The sequence below is a fragment of the Nesoenas mayeri genome (genome assembly GCF_963082525.1).
Source record: "Nesoenas mayeri genome assembly, chromosome: 21".
Lineage (NCBI taxonomy): Eukaryota > Metazoa > Chordata > Aves > Columbiformes > Columbidae > Nesoenas > Nesoenas mayeri.
In genome coordinates this window covers 5,890,196-5,909,001 of record NC_137571.1, presented here as the reverse complement: position 1 = coordinate 5,909,001, position 18,806 = coordinate 5,890,196, and the positions used below count along the sequence as shown (strand labels likewise).

The window sequence follows — 18,806 nt, the reverse complement described above, 5'->3', positions numbered from 1 at the left end:
AGACTGTATTTTATTTAAGTTGTATTAAATTTAGACTGTTCCTGTTATTTAAATCAAGCGGTCACGGTGCGTTTCCCGCGAGGCCCCGCCCCTTTCTCCAGACCACGCCCCTTTCTGCAGACTCCGCCCCTTTCTCCAGACCCCGCCCCCTTCCTTGAGGGCCTGCGGTGGGCGAAGCGCTCCCGTCGGGCCGTGCGCGGCCGGAAGCGGAAGTGAGTGGTGCTGGTGATCATGGTGCCGCCGGGGTGGGGACGGAGGTGCCGCCGCTGCCGGGAGTTCGGTGAGGGCGGCGGGGCGGGCAGGCGGGCCGGGGGCGCTGGGAGCCATTCCGAGCCGCTCGGAGCCGCTCGGAGCCGCTCTGCTCGGGGCGGCGCGGCCGGGCGGGGGTAGCGCGGCGCTCGGGAGGGAACGCCCGGCCCGGTGTCTCCGCCACCGCCCCGGGGCCGGGCGGGGGGCGCGGGGCCCGGCCCGGTAGAACCGCCTGACCTCCCGGTGTTACAGATGAACCGCTCCGGTGTGACCCCGCGGGATCGCTGTGAGCGTTGAGCCATGGGCGAGAACAGCCCCGACGGCAGCGCGACCTTCTGCGAGGGGGAGGAGGAGGAGCTGGCCCAGGATGGCAACATGATGAGGTTTGGCGACAAAAACGGGCTGGTTTCCTCATCGTCCGGGACGGTGTACGACAGGACGACTGTGCTGATAGAGCAGGACCACAGCGTGCTGGAGGATGATGAGGACGAGGGACAGTGCGGCGAACACTTGCCTTTTCTGCCGGAGGGTCACGAGGAAGGATTTCATTTAATACCAGATCATGAAGGAATGTCCCAGGGTTACGTGCAACACATTATTTCTCCGGATCAGATCCATCTAACAATAAATCCTGGTTCAACTCCTATGCCAAGAAATATCGAAGGAGCAACGCTCACTTTGCAGTCCGAATGCCCAGAAACCAAGCTTAAAGAAGTAAGTGAATGTGATGCTGAATTTTATACTTCTTGTGAATGTTTTTCACCTGGTGACCTTAAATGCTTTGACAATGTGTTTTTCTAAGACTGTTTGCTGCAAGGCAGCCGGAAGTTTCTTAAAGGTTCCTGTATAGTGGGGTGAATTACACAGCATTAAATCTGCTGTTGCTTTAGCGATAGTGAAACTTTGTGCTGGTAACTGTGTTTCCCACAGTCTCTTGGGCCAGCAGCAAAGCTGCAAGTGTCATCGCTTTTCACTCTATATCCTGCTGCTTTCTTCTAAAGCAGCCAGGAAGTGCTTTTTGACACTCGGTAGCACACTAGATAGCAGGAAAACACGTGTTGATATTCGTAGTGTATGTGATTTTAGCGGTCTTTTGTTTTTCTCTTGGTTGGACAATTATTTCCTGAGTTTAGAGATAACTAAAGAACATGAACCCTGTTACGCTGTGGTTAAGCACGTTCTTGAGAAACGCGCATCCAAGTTACAGGTTAAATTCCAGACTATTGACAGTAGCTGAAGCGTGAAACTTAAAATACCAAGCTTAAAATTACTTGTTGTTTTATTGTGTTGCTCACAGGGAAACTGTGAGAAGAAAATAAGGGAAACTTTAGGTTGTAATCTGCTGCATTTTGAAAGCTTAAGTCATCTTACTTATTTAGAATGGTGATTGTTTTTAATCCTGTTTCCCTAGTGAATTCCACCTGCATGTGAAGTGATGAGGGTCTGTACAGACTGACTTGGGATTCTGGTTTTTTAGGCACAAAAGCAGTGCAAAGTTGACTGAAATACCAACACAGTGACAACTTTGTGTCCCTTTGTTGGCCCTTCTGAGTTATATAAGGGGTGATCTACAGTGTCTGCGCTGGTATCAGTGGTGCTATGTCAGCCGCTTGTGTAACTGATATTCGGTGTAAGAGAATTGCAGAAACGAGCCCTTGCTTAGAAAGGGAGCTGGTTTGAACTCTCTGAATAATTTAGATTAGCAGGGAACCTTGGTCACCGCCCACGCGGTGGTGGGGAGATGGGGCTGGGGGGGGTCAGCTCTGCAATTAATTATGGAACTTCTAGGCTGACATTTGTTCAATGAACCCATTTCAGTCTAAGGAACTCCTTTTGCTTGGTTATTATTCATATTAGCAGCTGTTGTATCCTGCCTTCTTAGCTGCCAAAATATTTAATTTTCGTATGTCAGTCATATCTACTTTCTTTTCTTTTAGTAGGATAATCAGTGTGCAATCTGCAGTGTCTGAGAACAGTGCGTACTCAGTGTTGACGACTGCACATGCAATTAAACTGCTTTGATTTCTTTACTCCTCCTTTTTAAGAAAAGCTCGTCAGACCTGGAATTTCGTAATGAAATCCTTTATCTGAATTTATTTTCCATCTCTTGAATTGATTTTCCGGGGGCGGGGGGAGGAGTCACACCGTGATTTGAGTGCAGTGGAAATAAGCCGTAAGCATATATGACACTTTTGTCTTGTACAAACCCGTTTTGTCCTGCTCTTTCAAATGCTGATAAGTTGTCTGGAGGTGGGGAGGGGAAAGCTCTAGAACCCCCGAACGTTTGGGCTCATCTCTCACAGTCAGCAGCCCAGTTCTTGGGTGCTCCCACAACATCTGTAGCAGTTCTAACACTTGAGATAACGGTTTTAAAGTGTTACATTTTTGGGTCAGTCTTAGACATTTATGAAACAAAAGAGGGTTTTACGCTTCATTAATTGACTTCCTTTTTTATATTATACTTCTCCCACGATAATTCTGGCTGTAAGAATCAACGTGGCTATAGTCTTCTATTTCAAATTAGTTTTATTTTCGTTCAGTGATGACATGGGAAAAATAGCAGTGGAAGGGGAATCTTGTAAACTGTGAATGAGTTAAGGGCAAACCGGGCAGTTGAAGCAGACTTTGGCACAGAGTGTCAGGCTCAGCTTTTGCCAGTCTTGTTGCTTGTTGGGCAGTTAGTTCCAACTTGTATGGTAAATGCTTAACTAAGGCTCCTCCAGCTTCCTCCCCGTGGGGCAGGCAGCACGTTCCCCTTTGCCAAAAGCAACAGGCCGCGGCCACAGCCTTTGTGGTCCCAGCGCCGCTGGCTATGCTCTGTGTCCTCTCGCCATCTGCGGGTTTCCTCTCGCTCCGTGTTGCTTTTTGTCGCTGCTTCTTGCTGCTGTGACTCAAGTCTTTAATCGTCAATAGCTGCATGATTTGCTGAGTGTAGTCGGCGCTCATTTGATGTGCTAGTGTGAAAAGAGAATTAAATGCTTTGCTGCTTTACGGAAAGTTCTGTTTTGCTTAGAGCGCGGTGGTTGTACTGCTCCTGTCTGCAGTGTCCTGCTCGGGGTAGTTTGCGAGGAAGGGGGATCTGGGCGAGGCCTCTGTCCTAGTTCAGGCCATTAAACCGAAAGTGTTGCTGCCATCTTCCTTTGGACGTGTGCATCGGCAGCTGGGAGCCAAACCTTCAGCTATAGCAAATATTCTCCTTTTCTTTCACTTTCTGAATCTAAATGTAAGTGCCCAGAAAGCTTGGCAGACTCCTCAATGGTTGGTCAGTACTTCATGCCAGTGTCGAATCGTTTGTGTGTCACGGGGAGAACAGCCCGTGATGGAGGATGTGAACGGCTCATTTCCAGCTGCACTAAAGCTCTGCCAGGGTCATTGACTTCAGTGCTGGTACAGAAATTGTACTGGATCTGATGATCCCTGGTGAAGAGAACGTACCCCTGCTCCTCTGATAAAAACTGCCTTCTGACCTCGCGCCTGTGTTTTATTGGCCTGTGCTCTGTGTTTTGGCTGACTCAACACAACCAAACTTCTTAATCACGTTGTAACTGTGTTATAATGCTTGGATATTTATTGATAAATTTTGTCCGGTTTGAACTGTAAATTAAGTGCAAACTGCTCTACAGTGGAATTGCTGTTTCCTTCTCTGTATGGTGCTTCTAACAGTGCTAAGTGACTAGAAAAAAACATGAAGACCTCAAGAATATCTTCCTCTTCGAGTTACTGTTGGTCATATCATCAAGATCGTTTGTTCAATTTAGACACTTGATGTTTTTTGTCTTTTTACGGTCCTCTTTTATTACTGTTCTTCTACATTGTTGGCCTGCTTTCCAATGTGTGCCACTCCTCGCATAGGACAGCAGAAATATTAAGTTATCTGATAATTGATTGGCAATAACCCTTTTTTCCTTTGAGGTAAAGATCTGTTCTGTAGTCTTTTGATGTTTAACTACAGTTCTACCCTGTTTGAACTCCAGAAATGCTTACGATTTATTAAGTCCGCAGCATTTTGTCTCTCAGGTGAAGAGATACCAGTGCACCTTCGAGGGCTGTCCGCGCACCTACAGCACTGCCGGGAACCTGCGCACTCACCAAAAGACGCACCGTGGGGAATACACTTTTGTCTGCAATCAGGAAGGCTGCGGCAAGGCCTTTCTTACCTCCTACAGCCTCAAAATCCATGTCCGAGTGCACACTAAGGAGAAGCCGTTTGAATGTGACGTGCAGGGCTGCGAAAAGGCATTCAATACACTGTACAGGTAGGAAAGCGGCTGCTGCTGTTCCGCACGTTGCGTCTGCTTTGTGTGTCTGGACACAACTGTTACGCTTCTGCCAGCTACGGATATTAATATAACCCCCCCAAAATGTGGGAATGCTGTGCCAAGAGTAGGATGACAGAGCCTCTGATGACATACTTAGCTTATTTATGTTCCAGTAGCATTGAAAATGGTGCACAAGGAATTCTCAGATTCGCTCGAGGGCTTCAGAAGTGATATCAATTACTTTGATAAGCTTAATTACCTTCAGTTCAAGCTAAGCCTTTCATCCTGTCCTGCACATTTGAATGAATGTCTCGCTTGCCTCAGGTAGGGACTGTCTCGTACTACAAGTCATGAGAGGGATTTTTTTGGCATGCTTTTTAGGTTGAAAGCACATCAGAGGCTTCACACAGGGAAAACATTTAACTGTGAATCGGAAGGCTGCAGTAAATACTTCACAACGCACAGTGACCTGAGAAAGCACATCCGAACACACACAGGAGAAAAGCCATTTCGGTGAGTTGCTGGACGGCGATTTTCACTTCTGTGGGACTTGTGTGACGGGCCACCTGTGCCAAAAGGTGGCAGTTACTGTCCTGGATGAAAAGCTGTTCTCAGGAGAAAAAAGCAAAGGCAGGTAGTGTTTGCACATATTTGTTCTAGAGCTCCCTCAGGCACCTGTGACAGGGGGTGAAGTGACTGCCTTAAAAGACAAGAGTAGTCAAGCTGTTTTCTTAAACATAAATGTGTACCACGATGAACACATTCTTAAAAGACAGTGCTGCATCTCTGCTGTGCTGAGATGTTTATTCCATGAAGGGACCCCAGCTTCATACTTGAATTATACCATCCTGTTCAGAGCCCTGCTGCAGCCTGTGCAGGAGCCGGTGGGAGAGACCCGATTGCTGACTCAGATCAGCACTAGAGCTGCTGTTCAGAGTCCTGGGACTATTGCAAAGTGTGGCGAGGTTGTAACTAATGCATTGGAGCGGCGTGATGCTGACTCTCGTGTGCTGCCTCATTCAGGTGCGAGCACGACGGCTGTGGGAAGGCTTTTGCTGCAAGCCATCACCTTAAAACACACGTTAGGACACATACTGGTGAGTCCCGAGGGCTTGGTTTTTCTTTAGTTGAATTTATTCAGTTCCTGCTAACTCTCAGAATCCTAATATGTTTTTATACTTACATATATATGTCATATGTGGGTGACACCAAGCTGCATGGTGCAGTCGATGTGCTGGAGGGAAGGGAGGGCACCCAGAGGGACCCTGGCAGGTTGGGGGAGTGGGCCCTGCTTGACAGGTCTTTAATTTCATGAGTGTGTTTCACAAATATATCAATAGTGATGCATACAAATTAAATATTGTGTTCTTATGTCAGTTCACGTGGTAAAACAGAAGCTTTTATCTGCAAGACTCCCAAGAATCATGAATGTGTGAAGTGGCATTAAGCAGTCTTGTTTGTATAGATATTACCACCACTCTTCTATGTGCTTTAAAAGTGTCTGTGTGTGTTTTGTGCTGCCTGTAGGGGAGAAACCCTTCTTCTGCCCCAGTAACGGCTGCGAGAAGACTTTCAGCACACAGTACAGTCTCAAGAGCCACATGAAAGGTCACGAGAAAGGACATTCTTATAACGCACTTCCCAATAACAGCGTCTCTGAGGTGGGTAGCGCTTCTTCCCGATGCTTCTGCCTTAGTTGGAGAGAAAACCGTACCTTGGGAAAGAAATGATTTGGTCTGTAGCGTGTTCTAAAGGTGTAACATTCAGGGCTGGGATTTTCAAAGGGAGTTGTAACTACCTGGTGCCCTGTTTCCCGTGAAGGAGCCCACGGGTGACAATTCAGTTTCAGTTCTGAAATTGTTGGTGTTGAAGGTGGCAGCATCAGGTTTATCTCATATGCTGTGTGTACAGCATGTGGATAATAAACAGTGTGATTAATATTTCTGAAGCTTCTAGTATAGTCTTTGGTGTTTTATGTGGAAAAGCTCATCTAAATTTGTTTATTTTTTAAATCCCATGAAAATGAATGCTTGGGCTACAGCTGCTTTGATGGCTATGCTGAGTATTGACACAAATGTATAGGCAGTGTTATATATTATCCTGTTTTCCCTGTAGTTTCTATGTAATAAGTGTGCAAAGAAAAATAAATACTGTTAGAGTTTATTTTCTATAGATTGATTTGTTCCAGTGCTAACTTAGAATTCTAGGTTATTTAATTTTTTGGAAGTAATGCGAAAGAGATGTTAAGAATCCTTGATAGCTACAAAATATCCTTTGCTTAGTAACATTGTGCTGTTGATTTTAGAACTGAGCCTTGGGTCACATACAGGTAAAAAGAATTCTGCATAGACAGAATTGTGTGGACTGTATAGAGTAATTTAAAATGTTTCTGATACTGGTTTTTTACTATAGAGTTCAATTTATTTTTCTTCCTTACAGGATACAAGCCACTCCCTTTGCCTGAGTGACTTAAGCCTCATATCAACAGATTCAGAATTGCGGGAGAGCTCAAATCCGGTGAGTTACTGTCCTGGAATTGCCTCGCCCATGTTGAGTTTGGCTTTTTTCTGGCTGTGTGCTTGTCCTGTCAACTAGAACGCAGCAGATTAAATACATATGGGCGATTACTTCTGTTGTGCTTGTTCAGGTGAATGAGATGTAACGTTATGACATCTTGCTCTTTATTTTGTTTGCCAGACACACGGACAAGACCTGAGCACAATCTCACCAGCCAGCATCTTCGAGTCCATGTTTCAGAGCCCGGACCACACTGCGAATCCGGACGACTCTCAGCAGACAGGTACAGCTGTTACCTGCGCTGGTTTAGGAGGGCGCTTTTGACAGTTTTTGTGTTGAAACACGCTGTATTCGCTGAGGGTGTCACACCGGGACACTGGCAGGGAACTGGCCGGGTGTTTGCAGCGTGTCCTCCTACAGTGCTGACATGGATGCTCTTGGACTTTCCACATCGGTGTTGTTCTCAGCTTCCTCTCTCCATGTGCTGATAAAAAGGCTTCTTAGGGCTAATGAGGCTGATGAGCTGGTGTGTAGTATTCAGTGTTACTGGCTGCTTGAGTTTGGACCTAGTTTTAGATTTCGCAGTCTAGTGTTACACGCTTTTGAAGATGTGAAAGTGTCAACGCTTTACTTGACAAAAATCCGTCAGCTAGCTGAGAAGTTCCTTGAAAAAGCTGTTCATTCAGATCTTATGAGAACTGCTGTATTCCTGTTTTTTCTTTGTTTCTTTTGACAGCTGCCTTGATTGAAGGTTTTAACGGCGATGCAGACTCGGTCACTGCTGTCCCGCCTTCTGCAGGAGACTCAGCATCGTTGTCTCTTCCACTCGTCCTGCAGCTCGGCATCCCGGAGCCGTCGCACTCAGCACTACAAGCCTCAGCAGCGCCCGCTGCGCCCTCCTCCATAGGAACCAGCTCACAGCAAGCTGCATTCGGGAATCCTGCAACTGTTTTACAATCCCCAGAAGTGCCTGTTCCTCGCAGCACACAGTTCGCAGCCAGTCACCAAGACTTCCTGCAGCACACTCAGCCCCCGCCGCAGCCCGTCGTGCAGGGACTTTCGGTGGTTGCTGGGCCACCAGCCCCGACAGCCCCAAGTGCCGCTGAGCCCCTGCCCGCTGTCGTTCAGACTGTGCCTGTTGCGGCCAACCCTGTTCTGACCAGTAATCCAACGATAACCATTACTCCTTCGCCGAACACCGCTATTCTGCAGTCCAGCATTGTCATGGACGAGCAGAACTTACAGTGGATCTTAAATGGTGCCACTGGTTCTCCGCAAAGCCAAGAACAAATGGTGAGTGTATCCAGCACGGCTTTAAAACAGCTTGAGCCGTCCCTCTTCCAATTAGAGTCCCAAAAGGTTTTCTGGGAAAACGGAATGTTTCTGATTCTCTAGTAAATCTGGATCTCTGAGACTTTGTTTTATTTTTAAGAATACTGCTGTCACCTTTAGATTTTCTTAGTTGCAATTGGTCAAGAGTAAATGGCAGCGGGTACAAGCAGTGTGAGCAAGCACAGCAGGTTTTAAGAGTTCAGTCATTCCATCGTCAAAAACCACGAGCTGTGTTAACAAGCATGTATGGGGAGGGTAATTAATGGGGAGGGTGATTACTCCCCATCTTTAAGACTACAGAAATAATACTCTGAGTTTTGGAATAGCCAGAACATAGCCCAGAACCAAGCTAAATGTTTTATTTATTAATTAGTTTTCCCATGTGTTCTCCTTGGAATGTGTGTACAGCTGTTGCTTTTGATTGCAGCTGTTTGGGATTTGAACAATAGAAATTTGATTGGAATTGACTCCCTTTTTTTTTTTTTCCTTTAAAGCCACAAGTTCCAAAAGTAGTAGAAAAGGTCTTTTTTACAACTGCGTTACCAGTAGCTGGCAATACAGGTAAGCTTGACACTGAACTTGCATTTCTCTCTTTCTTGTTGTAGCACTGTTAGCTTGACCGCGATTTGCGGTGATTTCATTGCTCGTGGGAGTGTTGAAGACAATCTTTTAATTGTTTTTAATCTTCCTGGGGTTTTAAGCGCAGTTTTTGGTAAGCACTATCCTATTTATCATCTGCGGGAGGTTTTACTCTACTCGAACAAAGTAACAGGTAGTGTCTGCTGCAAGGTGCATACAGTCAAATCGAACAGAGATGATCTGTCTCTCCCTGCTGTGAAATGATGTAGTTCTGTTGGGTTTGTCTTTGTTTCACCTTCAGGAAACCCTGTTCAGCAGATCGGTCTCAGCGTCCCTGTCATCATTATAAAGCAGGAGGAGGCCTGCCAGTGCCAGTGTGCCTGCCGAGACTCTGCCAAGGACAGAGCCGCCCTCAAGAAGGAATGTCCCTCGCCCGATTCGGAGGCGTTGGAGCAGCCAGCTCCCCCGCTGCCGCCTCAGACCTTTCCTTCCTCTTCCTCTTCCCCTTCCTGCGGGCAGAGCAGGCAGATCGTTAACCCTTCAGACTCCCAGACTGAAACGTTAAGTGCCATGGATGTCTCGGACTTCCTGTCTCTCCAAAGCCCTGAAACCCCATCTAATATAATTCCAATCGAAGCACTACTGCAGGGTGAGGAAGAAATGGGTTTGAACAGCAGCTTCTCTAAGTGAAGATGTTCCAGATTTTCCTTTGCACCTGGAGGGTCAAACCCTTCTCCTTAGAAGCAGAAACTGAAGGATCAATTATTTTTCCTTCCTCTTTGGAAGTTTTGTGGCTTATTTCTGCTTCACAGATGTCATCTTCGTCACGTCCCAGGTACATCCATCTTTGAGAATCTATCTAAAAAAAGAAAAGAAAAAAAAAAGAAAAAGCTAAGTTATATATGAACTGTTTTGGCTGCACTGTCTGTCACTTTTGCTTGTCATATGTGAACACAGAAGTTAAGGTTACTCATGTGCAAAAAGATTTTTAAAAAGAAAAAGGGGGTTTAGTTTGTCTCCAGTTGCACATCAGTTATGTTTGGGATTAAGGTACTGGCAGTGAGTGGGTCTTTGTTACAACTCCTTGGGTCTATGATTTCTTCTGTCTCTTGTCTGATACTAATCATGCACTATAAGGGGAGCCCAGGAAAGGAATTTGCTGTTGTAGAAAATGGAGTTATTGTAGGAGATGATTTATCTGCCATTTTATTGGGATGCGATTGTCTCATCACTGAGTTGGGAGCTGATACCTGGGTTTGCTTTGTTCTGTAGCTGTTCCTAAAGCTTGCAGAAATTTTGAGGAGTTCCTTTCAGATAGATCTGTTCGTTTAATTTCATTAGGACTTAGAAGTGTGGTGGCAGACGCTGCTTCACAACGTGGAGACCCGGTGGGAGCCCCAGCTCACTGGGGCTCATCTGTTGTTGGGCTGCGGAGGACGCGGCGAGTCCCCGCTGTGGTCAGGTTGTCCTGCTGCTCTGCTGGTTTCTGTGGTTCTGTTCAGGAACAAGTCACCCCCAGAACCCCCACGACTGTTTAATGAGGAGCGTGGTGCCTTTGCTGGTTACTCTCATCTTTTGTCAAGAACAACTCTAGGAAACTTTTCAGAATGATTCAAGATAAATTCAGTTGGAATTCAGTGAGTCTGTTCCTTCAGCTGTCCATAAATGCTTCTTTTTTGTCTGTTGAGTTATATAATTTCTGCCTGAATCTGCCTCCAACCTACTGCAATGCCAGCTTCTTGTGCACGGGGCTATTTCTTGACTAAAATATGTTACACGACATAGTAGTTTTTCATATCAAACTGAAAGTCTATATTCTAACCTACTCAGGGTAAATAAAATACAAACCCCCCCTTCCACCAAAAAGCCTGTAATGTTGCAATAAATGCAGTCTCATTCTAAATGGTTTATTTATGCTGCATTATTTTAAAAGATGTAATTTTATAGTGTTTTATCCATCTTTCTGGCTTGGGCTGTCAGGTTTTTTTTTGTGTGTGTTAAAGGAAAGAATATTAAATAGTCTTTATTCAGTTTACAGCGTTGTCATTAGTGAGATACAAAGATAATGACTGTAAGCCAATTAACGTGGAGTGTCTCTGCACTAAATTTAGTAATGCAAACCTCTAGTGGGTAGAGCTCTTTCCCTCTGGATCTGATCAAAGCTGCTCCGTGTACCCACGGGGGTCCCACAGGACCCCGGGGCTGCGGGTGACGAGCAGGCGATGAACCCCCTGTGTTGAGCGCTCTGTAGCCTCAGCCCCGCGGCACCGGCCGAGCCGGGTCGGGCTGCAGCGACCTCGTCTGAGCGCGTGTGTGTGCAAGAGGCCGCGAACGCAGGAGCGTGCAGATGCCCCTGGAGTTGCGGCTTTTCTCCCATGGGGACAACGGTACCAGGTGTGGCCTGAAACGCGACAATTGGGGGATTTAGCAACCTCGTCAGAGCCTTTCCATCCTTCAGAGAAGCGTTTTTCCATGCTACTTGTGATTCAGTCCACCTAAAATGCTTTTGGTTGGACCAGAGAGCGCCTTCAGGGACCCCGTTGTGACAGAACTGAGTAAAAGTATCTGCCAGAGGCTTTGGAATAGGAAGCTGATTTGGGAGCGTGGAGATGGGCAGCGGCGAGGTGCGCGTGTGCTTTCCGAGCGGGCAGCAGAGCTTCCCCTCCGCTGTTCTCACAGCTGCTGCTTTCTGTTGGTGTGTTTAGGAAAAGCAATGTGCTCCAAGTTTACGCTGACTTCAGGTGCGTTGGGTTTGCCGTCACCCTCTTGTATGTGCACCAGGTGAGCTGCGATTCAGGTGAAAGTAATTAGAGCTTGTAACGAGGCAGGAGCAGCGCGATTCTGTGAGCGCTGCGCGTCCCACGGGGCTGTGTTGTACAGGTATGTGCTTTAGCTGCTTAGTTGCTGGTCTGCTTTCCGGAGTGTTCCGTGCTGTGCCTGATCCCTGTCACGGGTGTTTTGTCGTCCCCAGGGCTGTGTGAGCAGCCCCTCTGACGGTCACCGTGCTGGGACGGGAGCAGATGCGCGAGCAGCTGGCGAGAGGGCAGACACAGCACACCCCGGGAGAACGTCCTCTCCTCCTCCCCTCGTGTCCCCAGCATTTACCACGGGCACACCAACATTTTTAATAAAGTGGGGAGTTCCTGCCATTATAGATCTGCTAAAATGTTGAATTCCCAGAAAAGGGCACGTTGGGTTAATACACCGGAGCCCCTGCGAACAGTGTGCCCTCCCTCTGCAAAATCTGCGTTTCACAAAGCCCTTTAATTATCAGAGAGCAACACCGCACTGCTCTGGGTTGCTCTTTTAGAGGTTTTGCTGTTTTGTGGCATGTGGGGATTTGTTGCTTACAGTTTCTAGATGATGCAGAAGCTTAAACACGTAGATACGGGTCTAATTCCTGACAGTGGTAGCTCCACTCTGCAGGCAGTGGCCCAGGCAAGCAGACCTGACATGCAGTTGAAGGCTGGAGAAGTTGCTTTTCATGCTCGTAGATGGTAGAGGGACAGAAAATCTGCACTGTTTAAATGCTGGTACTGAATTATATAGGACAAAGTACGAATTGGGCACTTCTGTAATGCTGGCTGTGTCCAGAAAGACTAGTTCGCAGAACCTCATACTGGTATCTAAAATGCACTTTAGGTTATTTTATCTTTAACCCAATTGCTGCAATTTCTTTTGTATATACTTTCACAAAGTTTATTTTTGCTCTGAGTAAAAGTGAACAGGGGTATGCAAAGATGAGCGCTTAACTTGGTGCAATACTTGTAGCTACAGATCCTTGTCCCGCGTGGTCAGTCTGTGTCTGTCTAACGGAATAAATCCAGTAACGAGCTCAGCGACGTTCTGCCCTCCCCGTCTGCACCCCGAGAATTATGCACCATTAGCAAACGTCCGATCTATGCAAATACTCACTGAGAGCACTGTGCTTTCGCCGGCCTTTCCTCTTGCGCTTTCTGGCAGCTGCTTGTCACTGCGGTGGGACATGGCTGTGATCTGGTGTGTATGTCCTATCGCTGCGGTGGGACATGGCTGTGATCTGGTGCGTGTGTCCTGTCGCTGCGATGGGGCACGGCTGTGATCTGGTGCGTGTGTCCCGTCGCTGCGGCGGGACACGGCTGTGATCTGGTGCGTGTGTCCTGTCGCTGCGATGGGGCACGGCTGTGATCTGGTGCGTGTGTCCCGTCGCTGCGGCGGGACACTGCTGTGATCTGGTGCGTGTGTCCCGTCGCTGCGGCGGGACACGGTTGTGATCTGGTGCGTGTGTCCCGTCGCTGCGGTGGGACACGGCTGTGACCTGGTGCGTGTCCCCCCTCCCTCGTCCCCTGCTCTGTTCTGCCACGCCAGGACCACCAGGAGTGACGAGCTGCTCTGAATGGGCATGTTGCACCTTGGAAATGTCTTTGAGATCAGTTTTGATGTCATGTTCTCTGCCTTACTTCATGCACCTGCAGCAACATTGTCGAAGCGTTTACAGTACTTTTCCCACACCAGTTTTAGATAAGGCTGCGAGGAGGAGCTGGGAAGTGGCCGGTGGGGCTGAGGCACCACTGACCTTGGAGCTGAGTGGGGCTGCGCAGCTGTTGCTGCTCGGGGGGCGCAGCTGCAGTGAGGGGCAGCCGGGTCTGTGATGTGGAGCAGGCGGGATCTTGGTGTCACATTCTCTGTTCGGCTCTGAGACCGCGGGCGAGTCCCCAAACCGCTGCGGGTCCTCCCTGGAAAAAGGGGGCGGTGAAGCCGCTTTGTAACGCGCTTGGAAATCTGTTGGCTTTAGGGATCTGGCCTGGCTGGGCAGAACTGTTAGAGTCAGTTTGGACTGTAAGGCAAAAAATAAAAGGCATGTCTTTAATAAACCCTACAAATTTCTGATTGCATAGTTTTTAATTGCTACACTATTTTTTCCATAACATATTTTGGAAACAACGTCAAGTTTTTATAAATGTTACCTGTAGTTGATACTCATGGACAGGGCTGAACTTTTAACTTTTTTGCGTCTTGTCTGGATATCTCTCCTATGTTCTAGAAGTTGGATTCTGTGTCTGCACTGAGAAATGCAAATTAAACTGGATATTTATGTAGTAGTGTACATAGTCGACGTGTGTGTGTTCTCAGAACTAGTTTAAAACAATCCCACACCATGCTTTGGGTGGTGTGCAAGCTGGCCAAAATTTGGTTCGTTATGCAGTGTACACTTTCTCAAAAAAAAAAACCCAACAAAAAAAAGCAGTTTCTACTTTTTCTTACAAGAAATTTTTTTCATAGGATCTTTTTCAGCAAAATCAAGGGTGTGTTTTTGCAGAGCCGTAGTTCCAGGAGCTGGTCTTTCTTGCTGTGTGGCTTCGTGTCCGTCCTCTTGCTTTCTGTCTGACCCTCGCTTGGAGAGTTGCGGGTGCGGTTCTGGTTGCCACAGGCCAGCGTGGCGCGGGGACAGCGGGGACGTGGGCACAGCAGCCCCAGGGAGGCCGGGGACCCGCAGGTGTCTGTGCTGTTTTTGGGTGGGGAGCCGGGCAGGGGGCTTGGAGATGACAAAACAAAAGGAACCCTGGTTTTTCAAGAATGTGTGTGGTGTGTTAAAGGAATTTATTTAACTATGAAACATGGGAACAAATGTGCTTACATTGAGCAATGTGAATATGTTAGTTACAGGTACAGTACTTCCAAAGGAAGAGCATCTCCAAAACCCAAATAAACAAAAAAAGAGTAAATATGAATTTGTATTTTTTGAAGAATGTAAAATGTGAAATAATGGTGTTTGCTTAATTGCTCATTTTGTATGAAGTTAATATTGTACTTTGAAATATCTGCAAAGAAGTGGAAATTAACTTTTTTGGAATTGAAAGCAATATTAATACTAATGGAATCCTAATTAAATGCTTATTTAAACATGGTGTTATGATAGTCTTTCCTCAAGAATATTTATAAATTATTTGGGAGATAAGCGTGAGGATCCTTCCCCTCCATGTAGACGCAGACTAAGCCGAAGTCGCTTTATTTTAAAGTGCAAGTTTAGTAAGATAAGGTATCAGTGCAACAAGAGAGCCAAGGCCACGGCCGCAGCGGGGGAGGCGCTCGGCGGTTCCTCGGGCTGCGGGTTCCGCTGCGACCGCGCCTGGAGCGCAGCGGCGACCGTCGGTCCTCCCGGCTGCGGCCGCTCAGGGCTGCGCGGCCCCCGCGCCCCCCGGGGCCGAGCTGTCCCCGGCCGGGCCGCTGCGCAGGGCGGCCCGCAGCGCCGCCATCTCCGCCGTCAGCTGCTCGCAGGCGGCGATGCGGGCCCGGAGCTGCCGCTGCCGGGCCTCCAGCAGCCTCCGCACGTCCGGCTGCGCCTGCGGGGGGACAGCGGTCACGGGCGGCGCCGCGGGCCGCGCTCCCCAGTACCCCGGTACCCACCGCCCGCTCCCCCGCGGGTCCCGCCGCCGCCTCCATCCCGGTCCCGCCCGCTCCGCGTCTCCACGACAACGGCCCGCTCGCCACGCCCCCGGATGTGCGTCACGGCCCCGCCCTCTCCGGCCCGGAAGCGGCTGTTGCATGCACAGCGTGCGGCGGGCGGCGCTGGCGGCGCTGGCTCGGGCCGGGGAGGACGCGCCGGGAGCGGGCCCGGGGCTGGGCCGCGCTGCCGCCCGCCTGCTGCCGCTGCCCGGCGGAGCGGCCCGGCCCGACCGCACAGGTGCGGGCGGGAAGGAGGCGGCGGTGCGGGTGGCGCGGGGCTGCGGTGGGTTGGGCCGGGCCGGGGGGGCCGGGCCGCCCCACTGACCCGCCGCTCTCGGGCAGGCTGGAGCGATGCGGTGGCGGCCGCCGCCGGGGCCCTGCGGGCGGGCGGGCTGGTGGCCGTGCCCACAGACACGGTGTACGGCGTGGCGGGGCTGGCCCAGGACTCCGGCGCCGTGCGGAGCATCTACAGCCTGAAGGGGCGGAACGGGAAGAAGCCGCTGGCGATCTGCCTGGGGGACGTGGAGCGGCTGTACAGGTCGGTGTGAGCTCCGGGAACCGGGGACGCTCCTGCCCGGCCCCACGGCCCGTGGGTGAGCGGCTGCCCGGGGCTCCGGCGCGGCTCCCACGGGGACTGCGCTGCCGGTGCTCGGTGTGTCCGTGAGGGGAGCGGCCCCTTCCCTTCCCTGCGGCCCGTTCCCTGCAGCCTGTTCCCTGCAGCCCGGGGAGGCTGCGCAGCCGGCTCTAACACGCTCCTCTCGCCGTGCAGGTACTGCCAGGTGAACGTGCCAGACGAGCTGCTGCGGGACCTGCTCCCAGGGCCTGTGACCCTGGTCTTAAAGCGTTCAGAAGAATTAAATAAGGACCTGAATCCTTTCACATCGGTAGGTGCGGGACACAGCGCTGTGTTTTTGAGGAACAATGTGCTGTTTTTCGTGCTTCTACTCTGGTGGTTTTTATTGTAACGTGTGTTTGCTGTGCTCAACAGTGAGTGGCATTTTCCCCTTTTCCCTGTGCTGTTGTGCTCCCTGTGACTTATTTGAACACGACAGCCCAACGTTAGGGGTTGTCTTATGAAGATGCATCTCTCGTATTGCTAGTTCAGCGAGCGCTGACGTATTGATGCTCTGGAGTATCAGCTTTAAGTCTGGGGGCTTTAGGCAACACAAGGTTAAAGACGTTCACGGTGTGTAACACCGTGTTCTCTTCTTCCTCACAGCTGGTGGGTGTTCGGATCCCAAACCACCCTTTCATTAGGGAGTTGGCCCGAGCTTGCCCTGGACCACTGGCCCTGACGAGCGCCAACATCAGCTGTCAGGCCAGCACGCTGACGGTTTCGGTAAGGCTGGGTTTGCTGCTGAGTGATGTTACTGCAGCAGCCTGTTGGAGAACCAGGCTCTCAAACTGGGAGCCAGCTTGAGCGATAAAACATTAATTTCTCAGCTATTGTATGTTTAAAAATTATATGATCTGTAGTTGAAGCAGCCTGCAGACTCTTATCTACATCTCCTCAGGAATTCCAAGAGCTGTGGCCTCAGCTGTCCTTAATCATCGATGGAGGCCCCGTAGGGGACATCCAGAGCCCTGAGTGTCGCTTGGGGTCGACTGTGGTTGACTTGTCCGTGTCGGGGAAGTTCACCATCATTCGTCCTGGCTGGTGAGCGCTGCTCAACGTCACTGCGGCTTTGTTCTTGGTTCAAAACGCAGTACTGCGTCTGGTTGATTGGTCTGTCCCAGAAAATGCAATTTAATCCATTAAAACCCTTTTTCTGACGCTTCTGTTTCACCCCACAGTGCACTGGCATCTACGGTTGAAATCCTGAGGCAGAAGTACGGCTTGATACCAGAACCGGCTGGAGAGCCGGGGCACTGAGGAGGCTGTGGAGCTGGGCACCGTGTGCCCGCGTGGTTGGGAGCTGAGTATTCGTGGCTGCTTTTTGTAAGGTCAATGCGTTGTGTTGAGGTTATAAACAAATTATTATACAGAAGTATGTTTTTTATGAGTGCAAGGAGTGATAGCCCAGGCCAGCGAGAATGGTATCTCGGGCTGGAAAACCACCCCTGTATGGATGATGTGTGAATGTTGGGCCTGGGCGGGTGAATGAGTGGGTCGGAATGGCACCCACAAGATACGCATGGGAACGTGACTGAGAACAGTCAAAAGACACGTCGCTGTGTGTTTGGAATAACATTTTCTTGGTCTAGGCCTGTATCTGTAAACCTATGAGTTGAGAACTGTTAATTAAAGAGGGCTCAGCTCTGCCTGGCTCTGCTCTCGCTGTTAACAAGAGCTCTGTCTGTGTCTCTGTGCATCCATGTGCGTCTGTATGCGTCGTTCTCATCACCACACCTGGTGCTGCTGTGACCGGGCGCTGCTGCAGCACCTTTGTGTGCTTGGGCCTCTGTGATCCCCGTAACGAGTCCCACCTGCATCTGGCAAAGAGGTTTGGCAAAGCTCTCACATTGCTCGTGCACCGGCCCTGCTCTGGGGTGACACCCACCCCTCTCTGGGGACAGCGGCGTCACCTGCAGCAGCTGTTCCACGTCCTGCGCCCGCTGTATTCACGCCTCACCATGCGTGGCTGCCACAAGCAGCACAGAGCGAGTTCTGAAAGAGCAGCAAGAAACATCCCCGTGCTCAGGTGAGCGTTTTTTGTAAGACAGGGAAGCTCGTGTTCATCCTCTGTCTCATTTGTGCTGCCGGAGCCTGAGCTCTGCACGCCTGGGATTTGCTCTGGCAATCCTCCCTCCCTCTCGCTTGCTGTCGTCTGCTGGCGAAGGGGACACGTTTTAATCTCATTTTGTGGGTGCAGTGAGCGTTGTGCTGAGCCAGCGGTGCTGTGTTCACAGCCTTTTTCCGAGTGATTTCTTTCATTTACTTATGCAAAGGGTGCTGCTGTGGTGACCTCGCGCGGGCAGACCCTCACGCCTGAGCACCAGCAGGGCTTGATACTGATGGACGCTTCTGAATCGCTCTGTTCAGCCTGTCATGCCACAGCTATCTGCTGTCATTTTCTCTCAAATCGCCGCCTTCAGGCGACTGGCAGAGGTCAGGCTGCGGGGGGGACGCTCCAGGGATGAGGGAAGAGCTTTCTGTTTCTGTTCCTGGTGCCAAGGACGAGGGTACGGGACAGGAATCTGCAAACTGGTCACTATGCTGTCACTCTTCTCCCTGTGCGAGTTCACTGCCTCTAGAAACTGCCTTTCAGGCTTAATGTGTAGACTGGCAGCTGAAGGAGCTGAACGCTGGGCGGAACGAGCTAAGTAAAAGCTATTTGGAAGTGATGAGCAGGGCTGCATGGTGTAGGGGTTGGTATAAGGGAGCCGCGGAGCCAGCGGCCGTACGGTTGCTTAAGCGCATTAATAACCGCGTGCCGCGCAGGGGCCGCGCGGTGGCGCAGATGGCAGCAGCGCGCCGGGCTGGCAGGACGCGGTGCCGCTCTC

At 49.9% G+C, this 18,806-nt stretch overlaps 2 protein-coding genes across 3 annotated transcripts; both read left to right on the top strand.

Annotated features, from left to right (window-relative positions):
• Window positions 1-206: 206 nt before the first annotated feature.
• MTF1 (metal regulatory transcription factor 1) lies at window positions 207-14,833 on the top strand. Of its 2 annotated transcripts, XR_013923114.1 has the most exons (12): window positions 207-280; window positions 502-963; window positions 4,267-4,505; window positions 4,890-5,021; window positions 5,532-5,605; window positions 6,036-6,169; window positions 6,948-7,025; window positions 7,206-7,308; window positions 7,762-8,318; window positions 8,852-8,918; window positions 9,238-9,771; window positions 10,278-14,833. XR_013923114.1 is itself a non-coding variant. In XM_080357373.1 (11 exons), exons 2-11 carry the CDS (start codon window positions 550-552, stop codon window positions 9,624-9,626), a joined length of 2,187 nt encoding a protein of 728 aa, XP_080213499.1. In that variant the 5' UTR covers window positions 207-280; window positions 502-549; the 3' UTR covers window positions 9,627-14,833. The 2 variants fall into 2 exon arrangements, 1 of the variants encoding a protein (XP_080213499.1); XM_080357373.1 differs by having other exon boundaries at window positions 9,238-14,833.
• A 628-nt stretch (window positions 14,834-15,461) lies between these two features.
• YRDC (yrdC N6-threonylcarbamoyltransferase domain containing) lies at window positions 15,462-17,624 on the top strand (the record flags this gene model as incomplete). The annotated part of the gene is made up of 6 exons (XM_080357624.1): window positions 15,462-15,600; window positions 15,705-15,900; window positions 16,132-16,246; window positions 16,582-16,701; window positions 16,877-17,019; window positions 17,157-17,624. The coding sequence occupies 6 exons, from the start codon at window positions 15,462-15,464 to the stop codon at window positions 17,233-17,235; spliced, it is 792 nt and encodes a 263-aa protein (XP_080213750.1). The 3' UTR covers window positions 17,236-17,624.
• Between the last annotated feature and the right edge of the window lie 1,182 nt (window positions 17,625-18,806).

Bases quoted from the DNA above. Each gene is read 5' to 3' on its own strand.
- MTF1 (XM_080357373.1), top strand. From the start codon at position 550: ATGGGCGAGAACAGCCCCGACGGCAGCGCGACCTTCTGCGAGGGGGAG. The intron at 964-4,266 runs GTAAGTGAATGT...TTTGTCTCTCAG, and splicing joins CAGAAACCAAGCTTAAAGAA to GTGAAGAGATACCAGTGCAC. The intron at 7,309-7,761 runs GTACAGCTGTTA...TTCTTTTGACAG, and splicing joins GGACGACTCTCAGCAGACAG to CTGCCTTGATTGAAGGTTTT.